The 21,861-nt window shown below is 44.4% G+C and overlaps 1 protein-coding gene across 3 annotated transcripts in view; it reads right to left on the bottom strand.

Moving 5' to 3' along the window:
- Nucleotides 1-494: 494 nt before the first annotated feature.
- Nucleotides 495-21,861, bottom strand: part of LOC139550192 (ski-like protein) — a 46,409-nt gene continuing 25,042 nt past the window's right edge. For 2 of the 3 annotated variants that reach the window (XM_071360897.1, XM_071360898.1), the window contains exons 3-8: nt 19,749-19,847; nt 18,076-18,134; nt 12,566-12,732; nt 10,756-11,054; nt 10,193-10,414; nt 495-5,495 (exon numbers count right to left, since the gene is read on the bottom strand). In XM_071360897.1, the coding sequence (XP_071216998.1) occupies nt 5,226-5,495; nt 10,193-10,414; nt 10,756-11,054; nt 12,566-12,732; nt 18,076-18,134; nt 19,749-19,847 (1,116 nt within the window). In that variant the 3' untranslated portion in view covers nt 495-5,225. The remainder of the gene's footprint in view (nt 5,496-10,192; nt 10,415-10,755; nt 11,055-12,565; nt 12,733-18,075; nt 18,135-19,748; nt 19,848-21,861) is intronic. The other variant, XM_071360899.1, reaches the window with a different exon arrangement.

Genomic DNA, 21,861 nt, shown 5'->3' with positions numbered 1-21,861 from the left:
AGTTTTGAGGTTAAGTTACTGAAATTTGGAGCTAGGCTGGGCCCTGCTCCTTCTCCACCGAGCCCATCTGAACCACAGTTTCCTGGGGCTGTTTTCACTCTCTCTGACCCTGGTGGACACCCTTATGAGCCTGTCCCTGTCTGTCCTCCAGCTTCAGCTGATTGATTGCATTTGTTTATTAAGAAGTAGAAAATAAATACACTCTCTCCATCAAAGGAAACAATCCCTTTGGATTGTTGGAATTTGTGTTATTCTAAATTTCTGATCACACATCGGTACTCTCAGTAGCGCTCGCTCTCCCTCGCTCTTTCAGGGAGACACCTCTCTCCTGGGCCTCCACCTCAGCAGGCACCACGTCTGCCTGCTGGTTCAGATCGCCTGACTGATGTACAGCTAATTGCCTATCAGGGATAATAAAGATAATATTATCAATCAGTGATCGTCTACGACACACCGGTTTTGCGTCCAGAATAACATAAGATTTACAACACCAGTTGACACAAGAACTTTACTAGAATTTGATCCAAGTTCATTGTCTATACAGGGTATATTTATATCATTGGCTATACAGGATATGTTTACAAGGTCTGAGATCAGGGGGAGGGAGAGAAAAACAGAACACTAGAAATACAACTGAGGTATTAGCTAAAAGCATGTACACGTATGTCATCATATACTAGTAAATATCAATTATGACCAACGGTTAAAGATGCAGTGTCCTCTGCTTAAAAAACATTTTATATCACAACATGAGGTAGGAGAACCGTGTCTCGTTTCATGCAAAGAACAAACGTCTCAATCACACTGCATTGTTGTTGGCAACATGTTTTGCAAAAGTCATACAGACACTCACTGCTATACATCTTTCAGAATATAGCATTTTAAGAAAAAGAAAAGTTCGTTTTTAAACAGCCATAAAAATATTTTCTTATTTTTAAACTACAATTTGTCAGGTGTAGCCTACTAAGTTTAAACTGAAAACATGGCGTACACGTAGTGTTTATACCTCAGAGAAAACCAAAACATACAACCATTTTCGTGTTGGATTAACATCCTAGCTAGCTCCCACGCTGCTAAATAAGAACGGTGTTCCTAAATAAAATATCCAACTACAAAGCACAAATGAAAACAGCTGATCCAACATTTCTTCAGCGGATCCCAAATCCAACTTGTAGCTATCGTTTACAGACTACTACCTCTTCTACACTACGTCACCTTCATTAAAAGGGATAGTTCAGTGATTTTACTATTTTTTTTTATATAAGAAAAATCGCTGCGCTATCCCTTTAAGTCTGGGAACAATCCATTGGGGCTGGATGTAAAAAAAAAAAAAAAAACGATGGAAATGCTAGTTACTGTTTAACTGTGCTCCTGAAGCAAGGCCAAGGGTCTAGTAGTAAGTAGAGTTGGACAAAATACACAGCTTTAAAATAAAAAAATAAAAAAAACTGTACAAAGCACATGTCTGTGGTAAAGTCCCAAATGGCAACCTATTCCCTTTATAGTGCACAACCTTTGACCAGGGCCCATAGTCTTCTAGTTCTCATAACATTGCAAATGCAAGAGGGCCCAGCACACCGTGTTACAGCATAGTATGTCTTCACTTAATTTAGTCCATTGTATCCATCACATCATTAGCATGGCATTAAACTAAAGTAAATAGAGCGCCCTCTTGTGTATAAAATTAAATTTACACCAACAGAAAATATAGAAGTACAAGAAATACATTTGATACCCCAGAACGATTGTTGTAGACTGTTCTAGAGGTAACTATGGCGATTATAACAAAACCTAATACTGATTATCTTGTGATGTAAAACATCAATGCAGTCACAAGGACCCTATACCCCTAAGACGACAAAGTGTTGTTGACAAAAAAATTAGGACACAAACCACAGCGCTACATGATAATAAGTATCTCCCCTTTTTCATAGCTACTGTGCTTCGGTCACTGGCAAATACACATGCGCACAGACATACGCTCAGAACCAAACACACTTCTCTCTCGCTCCACTTTGCAGAATCTAGAGGCTACATTTGTATAGTATGATTAGGTAGTTGGTCAACAAGTTGTGTGTTAGGTGGGGAGGGAGAAACCCGTCTGTCACAAATGACACGCTATTCCCTATATAGTGCACCATTTTTTTTTTTACCAGAGCCCTATGGGCACTAGAGAATAGTGTCACTTAGGACAAACACTTCGTTTTTATACCATAAACATAGCAAGTCAGATATCATTCAACTAACAAACCATATTAAGGGGATCCATTTACTTAGTTACATGCAAACCTTTGTTTTTGTTTGTTTTCAATTTAGTTCTTTTTTTATATAAACAAATGTTCGGTGCATATTCAAATTTGTCTGTGGGTGTTGTTTAGTGTACGAAAAATGGATTAAGAGAGAAAGCGTATACATTATGATTACACATCAAGTCTATCAGGGTGAAATCATCATCCACGAAATAAACAAATAAAGGGAATCAGGTCTGGGGAAGTACTGTAACAACGCAGTTTCTGTCCTTTTCAACCCTGCGGTCGTATCCGAACACCATGCACTTCAACTCCCAACAGCAATTGAACACCCTTTTAAAAAATGCGCTCCACAATGTCAGTGTACACAGCGGAGCGACAACAATAAATTCTAATCTGCCAAGACAGCCACTATCGGTTAGTCCAATGTAGGCATGCCGTAAAAAATAAATAGATAACAGCCAATCAGTCTTGAATTCTGCTATTGTTGATAACGGTAAACAAGAAGTCTGCCTGCTGCGTACGATGACGTTATATTGCGGAGTGTTCCTTTAGCAGAGTAAACGACAAGTCAAATCAAAAATTTTCAAAGACTCAGGCAACAGAAACATAACGGATGTTTTTAGAGCTTCGGCCTTGCCTGGTCCAGTCAATTTTATAATAACCTTTAGAATATTATCCCATGGCATAGTTAATATATTAAATTACTAATGTATGTACAAAGTGAATATAAATCTTTAGTTGATACATTAAATATATTTTTCCCCCCTCAAAATCATTTCCAAAAGTTTATATGGAACAACGGTCGGTAGAGCAGTATGTTTTGGATTTGTTCTGCATGTGACTGAAGTTCACATCAGACACCCAGGGTGTTCGTTTCCTTGTAGTTTTGTGGGGAGGTTTTTTGTCCTCATGAAAATAACGGGTTTTGATGCTTTGTTATAACGTTGCGGCTTAATAACTAAATAAGACCTACTATAAGTACTGTGTCAGGTCATGGTGTAAACACGGTTCTAAAGGGAGCTCTTTCTTTAGAGATCTGCATTGAAAAGTCCGAGCACAGTGGAATGTCTACCAATTTGCATGTATAGCAGATGCATAAAAAAAGATGGTTGGAGTTTAAACCAAGGCCCTCTTTTAAATAACTATTTACATGCTGCCTGGCTCTTAGGGTCTGGGGGGGGCTATAAAAAGACTTCCCTGCTCTCTTGTGGCGGCTAAATCCACTCTGTGTGAGCTAGCTGATTGGGGCTGGGTGTGCTGTTCGCCTGGACTTCTACACAACAAATCACACTACCCCCGGCTGATGTGGCATTGCTTTGGTGTGTGTGTGTGGGAGGTATGGCAGCTGCCCACATTCTGAAGAGACAAAAGGGGCTCCCCTCTCCCGGCCCACCCAGCCTGAGAGGGTGTCTGCCCCCTGCACTCCCGCTCTCTCCACTTGACTGACGGTCTCTCCCCCTCTCTTCCCTGCCACTCTCTCTTCGCCTGACTGTACCTCCCTGCCTGGGCCAGGCAAGGCTCTGTTTGTTCAGTGAGGTGGAATAACGTGGGGCGGAAAGAGGAAGGGCCCTGGATCCTAGGCAGGCAGATCAGGTGTCAGTCTGGACTAATTCCTTTCACCTGTGACCCATATTCCCCCAGGCAGACAGCTAGCCCCTGGAGCTCTCAGAGAGTGCGTCCCAAACAACATCCTACTCCCTATATAGTGCACTACTATATAGGGAATATGGCATTACTTTTGTCAAAAGTAGTGCACTATACGGGGAATAGTCTACTATTTGGGACGCAGCTTGTCTCACAGAGGAGAGAGGGTGGCAGGACACACCAACTGTTGCTAACAGGGAAATCAAACACTCAAACTCAAAAAATCAGGACTAACTACAGCTTTCTGAGAGGAAATGTGGTGTGTGTTCTAGCCCAGTGGTTCTCCAACCTCTCCTCCGCAGCCCTCCGTGTCATCACTTTACATGTCTCATATATATATATCTCACTTTATTCACATGTTCATGAGGTTTAACAATGACGACTGCAAATGCTCTGCAAAAATGTTTTCATATACCTTTATGATATACACATTTAGAACTTCTTTTTTTAAATTTTAACTTTTCGCTTATTTGAAAGTAATGGGTATAAGGATTTTTTATTTTATTTTTAAACAAAGGTGAAACGAAAATGTGTATCCATGAAATGTCCTGTGTGGCTGGTAGCTGGGCCAGAGCACTGGACTGTCTGTATGAGATGGGGAACACCCACGCGGGCGCCATCTTAGCTCCAGCAGCTCCAGTTGGCGTGCCAGGTAGTAGTAGAAAGAGCGACAACGCTAGTGTAACCGCAGTTCAGAACAGAGTCAAGGGGCAGGGCCAGGAGAGAACTGTTTGTCTGACAACACATCAAATCCACAATCTAAAGGAGGGAGGGAAGGAGGAGGAGAGGATGCGAGGGAAGAAGGAGAGGTTGCGAGGAGAGGATGCGAGGAGAGTGTCCTTAAAAACACCCTACTCCTATCGGTCTGCCAAGCAGTCGTTTGTTCGTTCAGTAAAACTATAAATTAAAACAAACAAACATATACATCCCAAAAGAGTTTAAATACTGTTTACGGACAGGGGGCGGGGGTAAACCAACACATTAAACTAATTTGGTGTTAAATTAATAAACAAACAGGAATCCTTATCCAAAAAACTAAAGAGGAGGGAGAGATACCTAGTCAGTTGTAAAACTGAATGCATTCAACTGATATGTGTCCGCATTTAACCCAACCCCTCTGAATCAGAGAGGTGCGGGGGGGCTGCCATAATCTACATGAGAGAAGCAGCCTGGGGGAGAAGGGGGTAGACATGGTGAGGGAGTGAGGGGAGGGGGTTGTCTGTGTCTGAAGGGCTGCCGTCTCTCCCAGCAGGGGGGTGAGGGATGAAGGGAGGGAGTCGCAGGAACAGAACGGAGGTGAGAGACAGAAGGGGCATTTCTTAAGTTCCTCTACTTATGAGCATGGCCGTTCTGCTGCTCGGCAGGGCCTGCAGTGTGTCCCTCTGTGTGGGGGGTGTGAGAGGAGGGGGTGGGGGGCGGAGAGGGGCTCCCTGTAGTGACGAAGGAGGCCGAGGTGGAGGCCGTCTGGCCCATCTGCTGTTGGAGCTGAGAGATGATTCTCTCCAGCTTCTCCCGGGCATCCCGCTCACTCCTCAACTCTTCCTGGAGCTTATCCCGGTCAGCCTCCGCACCATCCAACCTCCCACGCAGCTCTGCAAGCTAGAAGAGGGGAGGGAGGGGAGAGAAAGAGATGAAGTCAGGTTAGTCTGAACAGTACACACACACACAGCCAGCCTAAGCCAGACGCCAAGAGGATGGAGGCAGCAGGAGGTGTGCGTGTTTGTGTCTGACTGTGTCCCTACTCAACCCTTGTGGGGACCTAAAATCCCCAGAAGGATAGTAAAACAATAAATTCTCCCTCGTGGGGACATTTGAGTCCCCATGAGGACAAAGGCTATTTTAAGCGTAGGTTTACGGTTACAATTAGGGTTAGGGGTTTGTGGTTAGGTTTAAGAAAAAGACATCTCAGACTGGCCAATAAAAATAAAAGATTAAGATGGGCAAAAGAACAGACACTGGACAGAGATATGGCTTTTTCTTTGCAACTCTGCCTAGAAGGCCAGCATCCCGGAGTCGCCTCTTCACTGTTGATGTTGAGACTGGTGTTTTGCGGGTACTATTTAATGAAGCTGCCAGTTGAGGACTTGTGAGGCGTTTGTTTCTCAAACTAGACACTAATGTACTTGTCCTCTTGCTCAGTTGTGCACCGGGGCCTCCCACTCCTCTTTCTATTTTGGTTAGAGCCAGTTTGCGCTGGTTCTGTGAAGGGAGTAGTACACAGCGGTGTACGAGATCTTCCGTTTCTTGGCAATTTCTCGCATGGAATAGCCTTCATTTCTCAAAACAAGAATAGACTGACGAGTTTTAGAAGAAAGTTTTGTTTCTGGACATTTTGAGCCTGTAATCAAACCCACAAATGCTGATTCTCCAGATACTCAACTAGTCTAAAGAAGGCCCGTTTTATTGCTTCTTTAAAATCAGAACAGTTTCAGCTGTGTTAACATAATTGCAAAAGGGTTTTCTAATGATCAATTAGCCTTTTAAAACAATAAACTTCGATTAGCAAACACAACGTGCCATTGGAACAGAGGAGTGATGGTTGCTGATAATGGGCCTCTGTACGCCTATATAGACACTCCATTAAAAACCTGCCGTTTCCAGCTACAATAGTCATTTACAACATTAACAATGTCTACACTGTATTTCTGATCAATTTGATGTTATTTTAAAAAATGGACATAATTTGCTTTTCTTTCAAAAACAAGGACATTTCTAAGTGACTCCAAACTTTTCAACGGTAGTGTATATCACCAGTAGTAGCCTACATTCACCATTAATTTCCATAATTTCTCATCTACAGTGTTTGATTATGGTAATTTCTGTTAATGCATTCAGAATATTATTATTACAGTCGTTTACTGTTCTCATTGTCGGAGTGGACATGTTTGTCAATTTATTCATTGTCTTTTGTTTGGAGCGCTCCTGCCAATGTTGAGTACGGACGTGAACCTGATTACGCATAGAAGAATATAGGCCTTTTGGCTACCTGTCCATGTACCCATTTGGGGATGTCTGATAGTATTTCTGATCGTCTTAACTCACCACCACTAATGAGCTGTGGAGCTTTCCAAAGTAATTTCTCTTCACCGTAAACAGCAAGTAAACAAAGTCTGTTTTTAGAATCCATTGAGTGACAATAGTTCCTCAAAGTATTAAAAAAAATGTCCAGCTCTTTTTTTCTTCTGGTTGGGCAACCTCGACTCATGTGCCTCTTAAAACAAATACATATTTTTCTCCCCAATTGGTAGTTACAGTCTTGACTCATCGCTGCAACTCCCCTACGGACTCGGGAGAGGCGAAGGTCTAGAGCCATGCCTCCTCCGCAACACAACCTTGCCAATACGCACTGCTTCTTGACACACAGCTCGCTTAAGCCGGAAGCCAGCCGCACCAATGTGTCGGAGGAAACACCGTCCAGCTGGCGACAGAAGTCAGCTTGCAGGTGCCCAGCGCACCACAAGGAGTCGCTAGAGCACGATGGGACAAGGAAATCCCTCCCCTAACTCAGACGACGCTGGGCCAATTGTGCGCCGCCTCATGGATCTCCCAGTCACGGCCGGCTGTGACACAGCCTGGGATCGAACACGGGTCTGTAGTGACGCCTCAAGCACTGCGGTGCCTTAGGGTTCTCCCGAGTGGCGCAGCGGTCTGTGTCTTAATTATTTAATCCAACAGCTTGCTTAAAGCATCAGACAAGCTCAGTACCATTTACCTAAGTATTCAGACCCTTTAACTCAGTACTTTGTTGAAGCACCTTTGGCAACAATTACAGCCTTGAATCTTCTTGCGTATGACAGTACAAGCTTGGCACACCTGTATTTGGGGAGTTTCTCCCTTTCTTTTCTGCAGATCCTCTCAAGCTGTCAGGTCGCATCTCTCCCTCTCTCTCGACCTGAGCCCTAGGACCATGCCTCAGGACTACCTGGCCTTAAGACTCCTTGCTGTCCACCTGGTCGTGCTGCTGCTCCAGTATCAACTGTTTGCCTGCAGCTATGGAACCCTGACCTGTTCACCAAACAAGCTACCTTGTCCCAGATCTGCTGAATTCAAATCTCTAGAGACAGTAGGAGCGGTAGAGATACTCTGAATGATCGGCTATGAAAAGCCAACTGACATTTACTCCTGAGGTACTGACCTGTTGCACCCTCTACAACCACTGTGAATATCATCATCATCATCATCATCAGACCCTGCTGGTCATCTATGAACGTTTGAACATCTTGGCCATGTTCTGTTAGTCTCCACCCGGCACAGCCAGAAGAGGACTGACCACCCCTCAGATCCTGGTTCCTCTCTAGGTTACTTCCTAGGTTCAGGCCTTTCTAGGGAGTTTTTCCTAGCCACCATGCTTCTACACCTGCATTGCTTGCTGTTTGGGGTTTTAGACTGTTTCTGTACAGCACTTTGTGACATCTGCAGATGTAAGAAGGGCTTTATAAATACATTAGATTGATTTGATCGGGTTTAAGTCGGGGCTCTGGCTGGGCCACTCAAGGACATTGAGACTTGTCCCGAAGTCACTCCTGCGTTGTCTTTTTAAATGTTTTTTTTTATTTTTTTATGTATCCGTTATTTTACCAGGTAAATTGACTGAGAACACGTTCTCATTTACAGCAACGACCTGGGGAATAGTTACAGGGGAGAGGGGGATGAATGAGCCAATTGTAAGCTGGGGATGATTAGGTAGCCATGATGGTTTGAGGGCCAGATTGGGAATTTAGCCAGGACACCGGGGTTAACACCCCTACTCTTACGATAAGTGCCATGGGATCTTTAATGACCTCAGAGAGTCAGGACACCCGTTTAACGTCCCATCCGAAAGACGGCACCCTACACAGGGCAGTGTCCCCAATCACTGCCCTGGGGTATTGGGATATTTTTTAGACCAGAGGAAAGAGTGCCTCGTACTGGCCCTCCAACACCACTTCCAGCAGCATCTGGTCTCCCATCCAGGGACTGACCAGGACCAACCCTGCTTAGCTTCAGAAGCATCTGGTCTCCCATCCAGGGACTGACCAGGACCAACCCTGCTTAGCTTCAGAAGAAAGTCAGCAGTGGTATGCTGTCTTGGCTGTGTGCTTAGGGTTGTTGTCCTGTTGGAAGGTGAATGTTCGCCCCAGTCGGAGGTCCTGAGCACTCTGGAGCAGGTTTTCATCAAGGATCTCTGTATTTTGCTCTGTTTCTTTCCCTCGAGCCGCTTTCCCCCGATCCTGACTAGTCTCCCAGTCCCTTCCGCTGAGGAGTGGCTTCCATCTGGCCCCTCTACCATAAAGGCCTGACTGGTGGAGTGATGCAGAGATGGTTGTCCTTCTAGAAGGTTTTCCCATCTCCACAGAGAAACTCTTGGTCACCTCCCTGACCAAGGCCCTTCTCCCCCTATTGCTCAGTTTGGCCGGGCGGCCAGCTCTAGGAAGTCTAGGTGGTGCCATTTAAGAATGATGGAGACCACTGTGTTCTTGGGGACCATCAATGCTGCAGAAATATTTTGGTACCCTTCCCCAGATCTATGCCGACACAATCCTGTCTCAGAGCTATATGAACAATTCCTTCGATTTCATTGCTTGGTGTTTGCTCTGACATGCACTGTCAGAGCACAATTGGCCCAGTGTCGTCCGGGTTTGGCCGTAGATAAGAATAGTTAAATAAAATCAAAAAAGTGGGACCAGGTGTGTGCGCCTTTCCAAATCATGTCCTATCAATTGAATTTACCACACATGGACTCCAATCAAGCTGTAGAAACATCAAGAATGACCAATGGAATTAGGATGCACCTGAGCTCAATTTAGAGTCTCATTGCAAAGGGTCTGAATAGTTATGTAAATAAGGTGTTGTTTTTTTAAATACATTTGCAAATAATAATAAAAAATAAACACTTCTCGCTTTGTCATTTTAGGGTGTTGTGTGTAGACTGATGGAAAATTTTGTTTTAATACATTTTAGAATAAGGCTGTGAAGTAACAAAATGTGGAAAAAGTGAATGGGTCTGAATACTTTCCGAATGCACTACATGTTTGGACTGTTGGTTCAAGCCTACCTGGTTAGCATAGCGATCCTACCCCTGGTTAGCATAGCGATCCTACCCCTGGTTAGCATAGCGATCCTACCCCTGGTTAGCATAGCGTTCCTACCCCTGGTTAGCATAGCGTTCCTACCCCTGGTTAGCATAGCGTTCCTACCCCTGGTTAGCATAGCGTTCCTACCCCTGGTTAGCATAGCGTTCCTACCCCTGGTTAGCATAGCGTTCCTACCCCTGGTTAGCATAGCGTTCCTACCCCTGGTTAGCATAGCGATCCTACCTGGTTAGCATAGCGTTCCTCCTGGTGTGTGTTGTCACACACACAGCTCTGCTGCCTCAGCTGTTCCAGTCTGTGCTCCAACTCCCTCTGTTCCTCCCTCACCTGCCCCAGCCTGTGGGCATGCTCAGTGTGCACCGCCTCCAGCTCACTCTGCAGCTCACACTGCTCTGCTGCCAGCTGCTGCAGCCTGACAGCCTCGCCTCCACGCAGCGCCTCCAACTCCTACACACAGAGACACACAGGATGATCAGATCCATTTCCTGATTGATACCCCTTATGGTTTATGTTTGTTGTTCAGTAACTGGAGCAATTCAAAGTTCAGCTAAACGGTACACTATAAAATCAGGAATGATTACTAATGTAATATGTTGAAATCAATTAAATGAGGTGATTCAAAATTTAAAGACAACCAGCTGACATGGAGTGTTAGTGCTGGACAGGAACAAATTAGAGCAGTCCGGGGGAGGTGGGGGATTGGTAAACACTGATCTACGCTATTGACCGTGGCTGATGCCATTTTTCTGGCTGGAGTTGACCATCTCTAGTTGTCTGTAGTGTCTCACCATCTCTAGCTGCAGCTGGTTGTGCAGGGTGGAATGCAGCTTCTCCTGCTGTCTGCTATACATCTGAACGATCTCCACTACGATCCTTTCCTTGTCGTCCTCACAGACAGAAGACAGGACATCTTTACTCCCCAGCGCCGCTACCGACGTGGTCATCGCTACAGCAGAAGAACTCTTGTTGCCGGGGATGGTCTCCATGGAAACTGGCTGCTGGCGGTCCCGGTCGGCAGTAGGAACAACGCGCTGCTGAGACTTGGCGTCATTGACAACGGGAGGAGCAGGGGGAGAGGCATGGAGATCTGAGGAGCGAGAGGGGGAGGAAGGAGAGGTTGAGAGGGGGAGGAAGGAGAGGTTGAGAGGGGGAGGAAGGAGAGGTTGAGGGGGAGGAAGGAGAGATTGAGAGGGGGAGGAAGGAGAGGTTGAGAGGTTGAGGAAGGAGAGGTTGAGAGGTTGAGGAAGGAGAGGTTGAGAGAGAAGCAGTACAGTCAACCCACACCCACGGCAGTCAACCTACACACATGCATGGGTAACTAAGATCACAAATACACAACCACCCACATGGATGGAGAGAACTCACACACACGGCCTTAAAATGAACACCCGCTACGGGCCAAATGCAGGTACATTTAGGTATTGGGGGTAAGAATGTCTAACTCACCAGCCACGTTGGTGGGTGGTCACACTCGGGGCTCAACAGTGCAAGCAGTTCATCAAAATAGCCAAAAAGTCAAGTACGGGCACATGTGCGAAAAGTGATTTATAGCTAAATAAATGCTACAGTAGCTGTTTTCAAAAGTATTTCTGCCATTTTGTTTCATATCTGGTAATACACAAAGCAATATGAATCCTAACGTTATAGCTATCCAAGCAACACTGCCTGGCTGGGCTGCTGTGTGCACTGTGTGAAGTGCTTAAAGATGTATTTTATTAGCAATGCGCACAGGCATACAAGTTGGTTTAACTACTAAAGTGAGACTATGGCTCATGTTTCTTTGATATTTACATTGTTTAATTCACAAATTCAGTTGCTTTTCAAATGCTTGAGTTTTTTCTTCCACTACTAGCGAAGAGAAGAAACATCTCTCAGCTAGTCAGATTCTCACAGGAGGTGACTCAAGTGGCTCTGTTACCAAGGTAACCTTAAAGGGGCAGCTGAACTTTGTCTCATCTGTGATATTTTTTGTAAAAAAATATACAATTAAAATTGACCAATATATCACATTACTGATTAACAGAAATACATTGCTTTTTTTTTCTTCTTTTTTTTATAAACATTAAGCATGCTCATCCATTTTGTTGTGTTTTCTGGTGTAATTAACGCAAAAAAAGTGACCGGTAAACAAAAACAAAAAGTTTTAGGCCACACACCACACAAGCTCAGCTGTGTCTTACTCAACACATCAAGGTCAGACTGGGAAACAGCAGCAGCGTGCACACGCAGGCTCTTCTGTCTCCGTGGGGACTTAAAACCAAAAGTCTCCACAAGGATAGTAAAACAAGGAAAATTCTCCCTCGTGGGGACATTTCCCAAATCTCCATGAGGACATAGGCTATTTTAAGCTTAGGGGTTTAGGTTTCGGGTTAGGGATAAGTTTATAATTAGGGTAAGTTGTTAGGTTTAGGGATACGTTTATAATTAGGGTAAGGGGTTAGTTGTTAGGTTTAGGGATACGTTTATGATTAGGGTAAGGGGTTAGTTAAGTTTAGGGATAAGTTTATAATTAGGGTAAGGGGTTAGTTGTTAGGGTTACGGAAAACATGATTTTGAAAGGATAATAGGTCCCCACGAGGATAGAAGAACATAACTTACGTGTGTGTGTGTGGTACTGACCCATAGCAGTGTCTTGGTGGCCGTGGGCCAGTCTCCTACTGTAGTGGTGTTTGAGCAGCACCCCCAGAACCTCAGAGCTGACCTCTGGCTGATCCCTCAGAGACACATTAGGAGCCACCATCTTATCATATGTATACAGGTTGTAACTACAGAGAGAGAGAAGGGGAGGAGAGAGACATGGTTATATGTATACAGGTTGTAACTAGAGAGAGAGAGAGACATGGTGATATGTATACAGGTTGTAACTACAGAGAGAGAGGAGAGAGAGACATGGTGATATGTATACAGGTTGTAACTAGAGAGAGAGAGGAGAGAGAGACATGGTGATATGTATACAGGTTGTAACTAGAGAGAGAGAGGAGGAGAGAGACACATGGTTATGTGTATACAGGTTGTAACTAGAGAGAGAGGAGAGAGAGACATGGTTATCATATGTACAGTGCACTCGGAAAGTATTCAGACACCTTGACTTTCTCCACATCGTTACGTTACAGCCTTATTCTAAAATGTATTAACTCGTTCCCCCCCCCCTCAATCTACACACAATATCCCATCATGACAAAGCAAAAACAGGTGTAGAAATGTTTGCAAATGTATTACAGATAAAATCTCAGTACTTTGTTGAAGCACCTTTGGCAGCGATTACAGCCTTGGGTCTTTTTGGGTATGGCGCTACAAGCTTGGCACACCTGTATTTAGGGAGTTTCTCCCATTCTTCTCTGCAGATCCTCTGTCAGGTTGGATAGGGAGCGTCGCTGCACAGCTATTTTCAGGTCTCTCCAGAGATGTTAGATTGGGTTCAAGTCCGGGCTCTGGCTGGGCCACTCAAGGACATTGAGACTTGTCCCGAAGCCACTCCTACGTTGTCTAAGCTGTGTGCTTAGGTTCGTTGACCTATTAGAAGGGTGAACCTTCGCCCCAGTTTGAGGTCCTGAGAGCTCTGGAGCAGGTTTTCATCAAGTATCTCTGTACTTTGCTCCGTTCATCTTTCTCTTAATCCTGACTTGTCTCCCAGTCCCTGCCGCTGAAAAACATCCCCACAGCATGATGTGGCCACCACCATGCTTCACCATAGGCATGGTGCCAGGTTTCCTCCAGTCGTGACGCTTGGCATTCAGGCCAAAGAGTTCAATCTTGGTTCATCAGACCAGAGAATCTTGTTTATCATGGTCTGAGAGTCCTTTATGCGCCTTTTGTCAAACTCCAAGTGGGCTGTCATGTGCCTTTTACTGAGGAGTAGCTTCCATCTGGCCACTCTACCATAATGGCCTGATTGGTGGAGTGCTTCAGAGATGGTTGACCTTTTGGAAGATTCTCCCATCTCCACAGAGGAACCTCTAGAGCTCTGTCAGAGTGACCATCGGGTTCTTGGTCACCTCCATGACCAAGGCCCTTCTCCCCCGACTGCTCAGTTTAACCGGGCAGCCAGCTCTAGGAAAAGCCTTGGTGGTTCCAAACTTCTTCCATTTAAGAATGATGGTGGCCACTGTTCTTGGGGACCTTCAATGCTGCAGAATTTTTTAAATGGTACCCTTCCCCGGATCTGTGCCTTGACACAATCCTGTCTCGGAGCTCTGCGGACAATTACTTCGACCTCATGGCTTGGTTTTTGCTCTGACATGCACTGTCAAAAGTGGGACCTTATATAGACAGGCCTTTCCAAATCATGTTCAATTAATTGAATTTACCACATGGACTCCAATGAAGTTGTAGAGACATCAAGGAGGATCAATGGAAACAGGATGCACCTGAGCTCAATTTCAAGGTTCATAGCAAAGAATCTGAATACTTATGTCAATAAGGAATGTTTTTGTATTTATCCATTTTAATTTTTTTCCCAAAATGTGTTTTTGCTTCGTAATTATGGGGTATTGTGTCGATTGCTGAGGAAAATGTTTTATTTAAGCCATTTTAGAATAAGGCTGTAACGTAAAGTCAAGGGGTCTGAATACTTTCCGAAGGCACTGTATACAGGCAGTAACTAGAGAGGGGGAGAGTGGTAACTATGGTTATCATACGTATACAGGTAGTAACTAGAGGGGGAGAGTGGTAACTATGGTTATCATACGTATACAGGTAGTAACTAGACAGCGAGAGCGCAAAGAGCGAGAAAGAAAAAGACATAGCAATTAGGATTTGGCTAAAAATACTTGAATCAGATATAGAACCAATTTCTCACCAACCAAGAATTCACAAAATGGGACAAGCACCCAAATTGAGAGACTGTATGCAGAATTCTGAAAAATTATCCTCCGTGTAAAACGTAAAACACCAAATAATGGATGCAGAGCAGAATTAGGATCATACCAGCTGACTATCAAAATCCAGAAAAGACCCGGTAAATTATACAACCACCTAAAAGGAAGAGATTCCCAAACCTTCCATAACAAAGCCATCACCTACAGAGAGATGAACCTGGAGAGGTCCCCTAAGCAAGCTGGTCCTGGGGCTCTGTTCACAAACACAAACAGACCCCACAGAGCCCCAGGACAGCAACACAATTAGACCCAACTAAATCATGAGAACTCAAAAAGATAATTACTTGACACAAAGGAAAGAATTAACAAAAAAAACTGAGCAAACTAGAATGCTATTTGGCCCTAAACAGAGAGTACACAGTGGCTAAATACCTGACCACTGTGACTGACCCAAACTTAAGAAAAGCTTTGACTATGTACAGACTCCATGAGCATAGACTTTCTATTGAGAAAGGCCGCAATAGCCTGTCTTCTCTTGAGAGCCAGGTCTGCCTATGTGCACACTGCCCACAAAATGAGGTGGAAACTGAGCTACACTTCCTAACCTCCTGCCAAATGTATGACCACATTAGAGACACATATTTCCCTCAGATTACACAGACCCACATTTTTTTATTTTACTAGGCCAGTCAGTTAAGAACAAATTCTTATTTACAATGACGGCCTACTCCGGCCAAACCCTCCCCTTACCGGGACGACGCTGAGCCGCCCTATGGCACTCCCGATCACGGCAGGTTGTGATACAGCCCGGGATCGAACCAGGGTCTGTAGTGACGCCTCTAGCACTGAGATGCAGTGCCTTAAACCGCTGCGCCACTCGGGAGCCTATGATTTGAATGATTCTAAAACAAATCCAATTTTGATAAACTCCCATATCCATTGGGTGAAATACCACAGTGTGCCATCACAGCAGCAAGATTTGTGACTTGTTGCCACAAGAAAAGGGCAACCAGTGAAGAACAAACACCATTGTAAATACAACACATATTTTTGTTGATTTATTTTCCCTTTTGTACTTTCACATGGTTACACCACTGTATATAGACATGACATTTGAAATCTCTCTATTCCTTTGGAACTTTTGTGAGTGTAATGTTTACTGTTTCACTTTGATTGATTATCTATTTCACCTGCTTTGGCAATGTAAACATGTTTCCCATATCAATAAAGACCTTTGAATTGAATTGAGAGCGCACTCGACAGGGAGACAGATCAGAACATTTACCTTATCATACATAGACAGACAAAGAGACAGACCAAGAGAGAGAGACAGACACATGGTTATCATACGTACAGTGCCTTCAGAAAGTATTCATACCCCTTGACTTATTCAAAATGTTGTTGTGTGACAGCCTGAATTCAAAATGGATTAAATATGTCTCTCTACAGCACTTCACCAATCTGGGCTTTATGGAAGAGTGGCCAGACGGAAGCCACTCTTGAGAAAAAGGCACGACAGCAGGCATGGAGTTTGCAAAAAGGCACGTGAAAGACAGATCATAAAAGGCAAAATATTCTGTGGTCTGATGAAACAAAAATGTAACTATTTGGCCTGAATGCAAAGCACTATGTCTGGAGAAAACCAGGCACAGCACATCACCCATCTAACACCATCCCTACCGTGAAGCATGGTGGTGGCAGCATCATGCTATGGGGATGCTTTTCAGCTTCAGGGAAACTGGTAAGGATAGAGGGAACAATGAATGGAGCCCAAATACAGGTTAATTCTTGATGAGAACCTGCTTTAGAGTGCAAACGACCTTAGACTGGGGCAAAGATTTACATTCCAACAGGGCAATGACCCCAAGCATACAGCCAAAGTAATACTGGAATGGCTTCAGAACAAGAATGTGAAAGTCCTTGAGAGGCCCAGCCAAAGCCCAGACGTGAATCCCATTGAAAATCTGTGGAAAGACTTGAAGATTGCCATTCACCGCCACTCCCTCGTCTAATTTAACAGAGCTTGAGAAAATCTGCAAGGAATGGGAGAAAATCCCCAAATCCAGATGTGTAAAGCGGATAAGACATACCCAAGACGACTCAAAGATGTAATCACCGCCAAAAGTGCTTCTACAAAGTAGTGACTCAGGGATGTGAATACTTATGTAAAGTAGATAAATTGCCAAAAATGTCTAAAAACAGGTTCACTTTGTTATTATGGGTTAATGTGTGTATAATTTTTAAAATATATTTTAATCAATTTTGAATTCAGGCTGTAACACAATGTGAAATAAACCAAGAGGTATGAATACTCTGACAGCACTGGTCGTAAATAGACGGAGAGCACCGTCACTTAGTAATGTAATTTTGACTTCATTGTTAGATTACAAGCAGTTTTCCCAAAACCAAATGACTGTTTCTATACTATAGGACATGTTACAGGGACTCACTCCTGTTACATGAAAACACACGTTTTTAACATTGCACTTTAGTAGCAAACCTTCGTAAAAACCATTGACCAGCCCTGGTCTGGTGTCCCAATGAGGGGTCAGTTGTAATCCCGTAGTCTAACCTGCCTGTGTCTACCATGTCACGTGCTGCCCTGCCTCCTGTAATCCAGCTAATCTCAGCCTTCATCTGTACCAGATGAATGAGCGGTAGACCACAACTTCACACTGACACATGCAACAGTCGGTCCAACTAGGAGGCAGGGTAGGAAGCAGAGCAGGGGTTTCAGCACTGCTACACCAACACTCCCTAGGAAGTTGCTTGGAAAGTTACTTGGCATGGATTGTCAAGGGCAAGGTCTTCCAACGAGGAAGAAACATAGCTAGCCAGTCCCCAGAAGATTAGACTCCATTGCGGAATAAGTATTACACTCCATTGCGGGATAAGTATTACACTCCATTGCGGGATAAGTATTACACTCCATTGCGGGATAAGTATTACACTCCATTGCGGGATAAGTATTACACTCCATTGCGGGATAAGTATTACACTCCATTGCGGGATAAGTATTACACTCCATTGCGGGATAAGTATTACACTCCATTGCGGGATAAGTATTACACTCCATTGCGGGATAAGTATTACACTCCATTGCGGGATAAGTATTACACTCCATTGCGGGATAAGTATTACACTCCATTGTGGGATAAGTATTACACTCCATTGTGGGATAAGCAAACAAACCTGGGGTGCCCGGGGGTGGACCATGGGAGGGATAGAACGTTGTGGCAGGGGGTAGAAGACAGAGGATAAAGGGTTAGGGGGTAGTAAAGATTAACATACCTGGGGTGACTGGGTTCTTCCTTGATGTGGGGGAACACCAGAGTAGCCTGGGCTTGAACCTGCAAACACAATAATAAACCCTTTAATATACTGAGTCTTCATTGCATCTCGATATAACAGAGATCAGTAGATGCATAATATCTGAACGTCCATGTTTGTAGCTATAATTGTGTGCTTTTAGGGGAGGGTGATGTGAAGAGTGAGCACGGCCTTTAAATGCTTGAGAGGAGTGGTGGATGAAGCATGCCATTTCAACAGGGGAGTGCGTCAGGACCTGATGCACCCAGTGCGTCAGGTTACGTGGTTAGGAGTGAGGATTCAGGTGAAGGGGGTTGGAGTAAGGTTAGTGGTAGTGTTGTCACGATACCAGAACTTTGACACCGATACCAGGTTTAGTATCACGATACTGAACACCAAAACAATTCCACAGCAACAAAAAATATATATATATAAAACGAGGATATATATATATATATATAAAACGAGGCACGTTCTATTAGTCACAGAAAGGTCCTTAATCCAGACAGATCTTTTGAGTTAGATATCATGGTATTTGAATGTATTCATTAATTTAAAAACAATCAATTTGACTTTGTTTTCCCCCAACCCCTCCAATCTAACTACTTAATGGTAATCATGTCCCTACACCCACAATAAGATGTGCTACAGACGTGTATGCAACCAAACAAGTTTGATTGGTAAAATCTCTCGTCTATTGATGAACCAAGATGTAGCCTAGACCTATTTCACAATACAGGCTAACGTACATTCAATAGGAGTGTGTGCATGCATTGAGTTATTGAGCTTGTTTTGGCTGATTTCATGGAGCTACAGATGACAATCGGTTTCCCTTCCATTTGGGAAATTCTGTACTGATCAACAACATTTGCATAGAAGAAATCTCTTATTTTATAAAGTGTGTGCGCGCGCTCTCTTTAAGACCCATGACGTCATTCACACACAGTCAGATCGAGGCTCGAGCAAAGATGATCTTGACTGGGGGGAGACAAAGAGAATGGATAGAGTTGTGTGACAATCAGAAATATCTTTCGTTATGGTTTGCATATCACAAACAAGGTACTAGGGTAGTGAACTGACCCTAGCTTCAGCACTAAGCTAGCAAGGAAAGTTAGCCTACAAAGCTGGAAGCTACCGGTATCTTCTTGCATTCTAAAGTGTTCTAGCCTGTAACGGACATTGTTTTGCGAACAGTAATTCGAAATTTCAACTTTGACATGCCGTGTTGCATTATTGAAGCGTGTTAACTTCTATGCAGCATGAGTGGCGGACTCCCAGTGAGTTCAGTGGTTCCTCAGGACAGACTAGACTCAGTATGAGAGGGGAGCTAACATGATACAGTCCAGACTCCCAGTGAGTTCAGTGGCTCCTCAGGACAGACTACAGTGGGTACGTGGAGCAGACACGGTGCCATCGGCTGTGCTGATCGACAGAATTGATTCTCTCTCAACTCGGTAGAAGACGCCAGACACATTTGACAGAAGTAGCGAAAGTAACACATTCTAGCAAACCATTTTCATGTTCTAGTACAAACAAACAAAAAAAAGCACAAAAGTTTTGGTATACAGAGGAACAATAGGGGGAGTGGTCAGGGTCGTCAATGCAACTAGCTACGTCGGCAGCGTGAGCAGAACGCCGCTTCCTGTGTGTCGTACCTTGGCCGCTGCGTCGTTGTCGGCTAGTTTACTGTTAAGAGACACTAGAGACTCTGGAGGAGACGATCTCCTCACCTCGCCATCCTCTTCTACCACCTTCTGAAACACAGACAGAGACAGAGAGAGAGAGAGTTAGACCCTGAGACAGAGGTAGGCCTCTGAAGGCTATGACGCAGAATTACAGTGAGGTAAAAGTACCACAGAAAGAGGGAGTTAGCCAGAGGCTTCCACTCTTCCTCTAGACATCATTAACCAGGATTTTTTTAATACATTTATTGCACACACAAATCACACAGGTGTCACACACTCTTGCAAGTTCAAACTGCACTGAAACAACAAACATAAGGACATACACCTTTAGGATATAGAGGCCTGTAGGATATAGAGGCCTGTAGGATATAGCACGGAACAATTACAGTAAAGTATTTCACCACAGGAGAGACCGATCATCCAAACACACCGGGAAATCAAATTCTTACAGAAATAAAAACCACCTATTTGATAAAAACTCAGAATAAACAAATTGCTATTTGGCCTCAAAAGACTATTCAAATTGGAAGAATCTCTACTCTGTCAGATACAAAACAGAGACAGATCCTGACCAAAAACAGGCTCGTCACCCACCAAAATTGGCTACAGAGAAAAGGGAAACACAAAAAGACATGGCTACCCAAAGAGGAGCGTCTATGTGGTCACTGCACGACAGGGAAATGCACTTTTTACTTGACCGTGAGAAATACTATAAAATGTGGAAATCATCAAGGGGTCTGAATACTTTCCCGAACGCACCGCATTGTCTAGGAAAAGGCGCCAATTCAACAGCGCACTGATGCGTTTCAGAACCGCGGACAGCGACCACGATCCAACACAGGAGAATTTGTATTTGCACCATTGTTCTTACATAATATAACCATATACAATTTCAGTTGCACGTTTTAAGAGTGATGGACTGTGCCATCCCCACGCCTCCACAACGCATCAGTCCACTCAGACAGGTGTCTTGTACACCATGATTAGCTGTTTGTTTTTTTGCTACTGCTCAATAATATAAAACCTCGGTCGACCAACACCCTATGGACCAAACAACGGACCAGTGGACTAAATGTGGTCAGCCCTGAGTCCACGACTATGGATGAAATAAATGAACAGTCATTAGTTTTTGTTATTTTTGGAACAAACAGCTGACCGAAGAAGACCGGATGGCCAGGCATTCGTGGGTTGAGTCAGTTTCCGCCGTAACAAGGACTCTTTAAAACGACTATTCTAAATGACTGTAGTAAGCACGAGTAGGTGGAAGGGATGATGACATGCTTTACAGTAAGCACACCACACACACACACCACACCACAGCGCGCACACACACACACACACACACACACGAAACCAGGGGATATTGGATTGGGAGTACAGAATTATTTCTATAACGGATGTAGAAACTAAAGGAATGATTCCTGTCTGGAGGAATCTCATCTGGTGAAGAATGTATCATGTGATGCTACTCGCTAGTGACGACACACACACACGAGTCATCAGGCTACAGGAAGCAGCGCAGTGAAGGAGAGGAAGTGACCCGGGGGAGGACGAAGGGAGCTGTGTGTGCGCGTGTGACGCGGGTGGACGACCCTGAATTTCTGCACTCCTACCCCTGGGCGCCGGAGACGGTTAGAAATGAGGATGCCAGTACGCCGAGTGTGCTTTCGTGTCATCCAACGTATTTGTAATAATGGCACCAGGTCATACCCTCACAGTGCGGCACAAACTATTTGTTAAAGCTTACACATTATGTACGGGCCGACCCTCATGTCCTGGAATGGAATGCAGACTGCGTACGTGAAATGGGTGATGTAGGCTATTAGCCCAAACAACACTAACAGCAAATGTGAAGTTGTATCACAGACAGCGTCACTGCGTTTTGGTACAAAACCCTCAGGGGGGGGGGGCTCCCCCCGGAGGTTCCTACCGGCCAGAGAAGACAGGGTTCTATTCTGAGGGCTCCCCCCTGAGGTTCCTACCGGCCAGAGAAGACAGGGTTCTATTCTGAGGGCTCCCCCCTGAGGTTCCTACCGGCCAGAGAAGACAGGGTTCTATTCTGAGGGCTCCCCCCTGAGGTTCC

The sequence above is a fragment of the Salvelinus alpinus genome, chromosome 23 (genome assembly GCF_045679555.1).
Source record: "Salvelinus alpinus chromosome 23, SLU_Salpinus.1, whole genome shotgun sequence".
Taxonomy (NCBI): Eukaryota; Metazoa; Chordata; class Actinopteri; order Salmoniformes; family Salmonidae; genus Salvelinus; species Salvelinus alpinus.
This window is presented reverse-complemented; position numbering and strand designations above follow the sequence as displayed.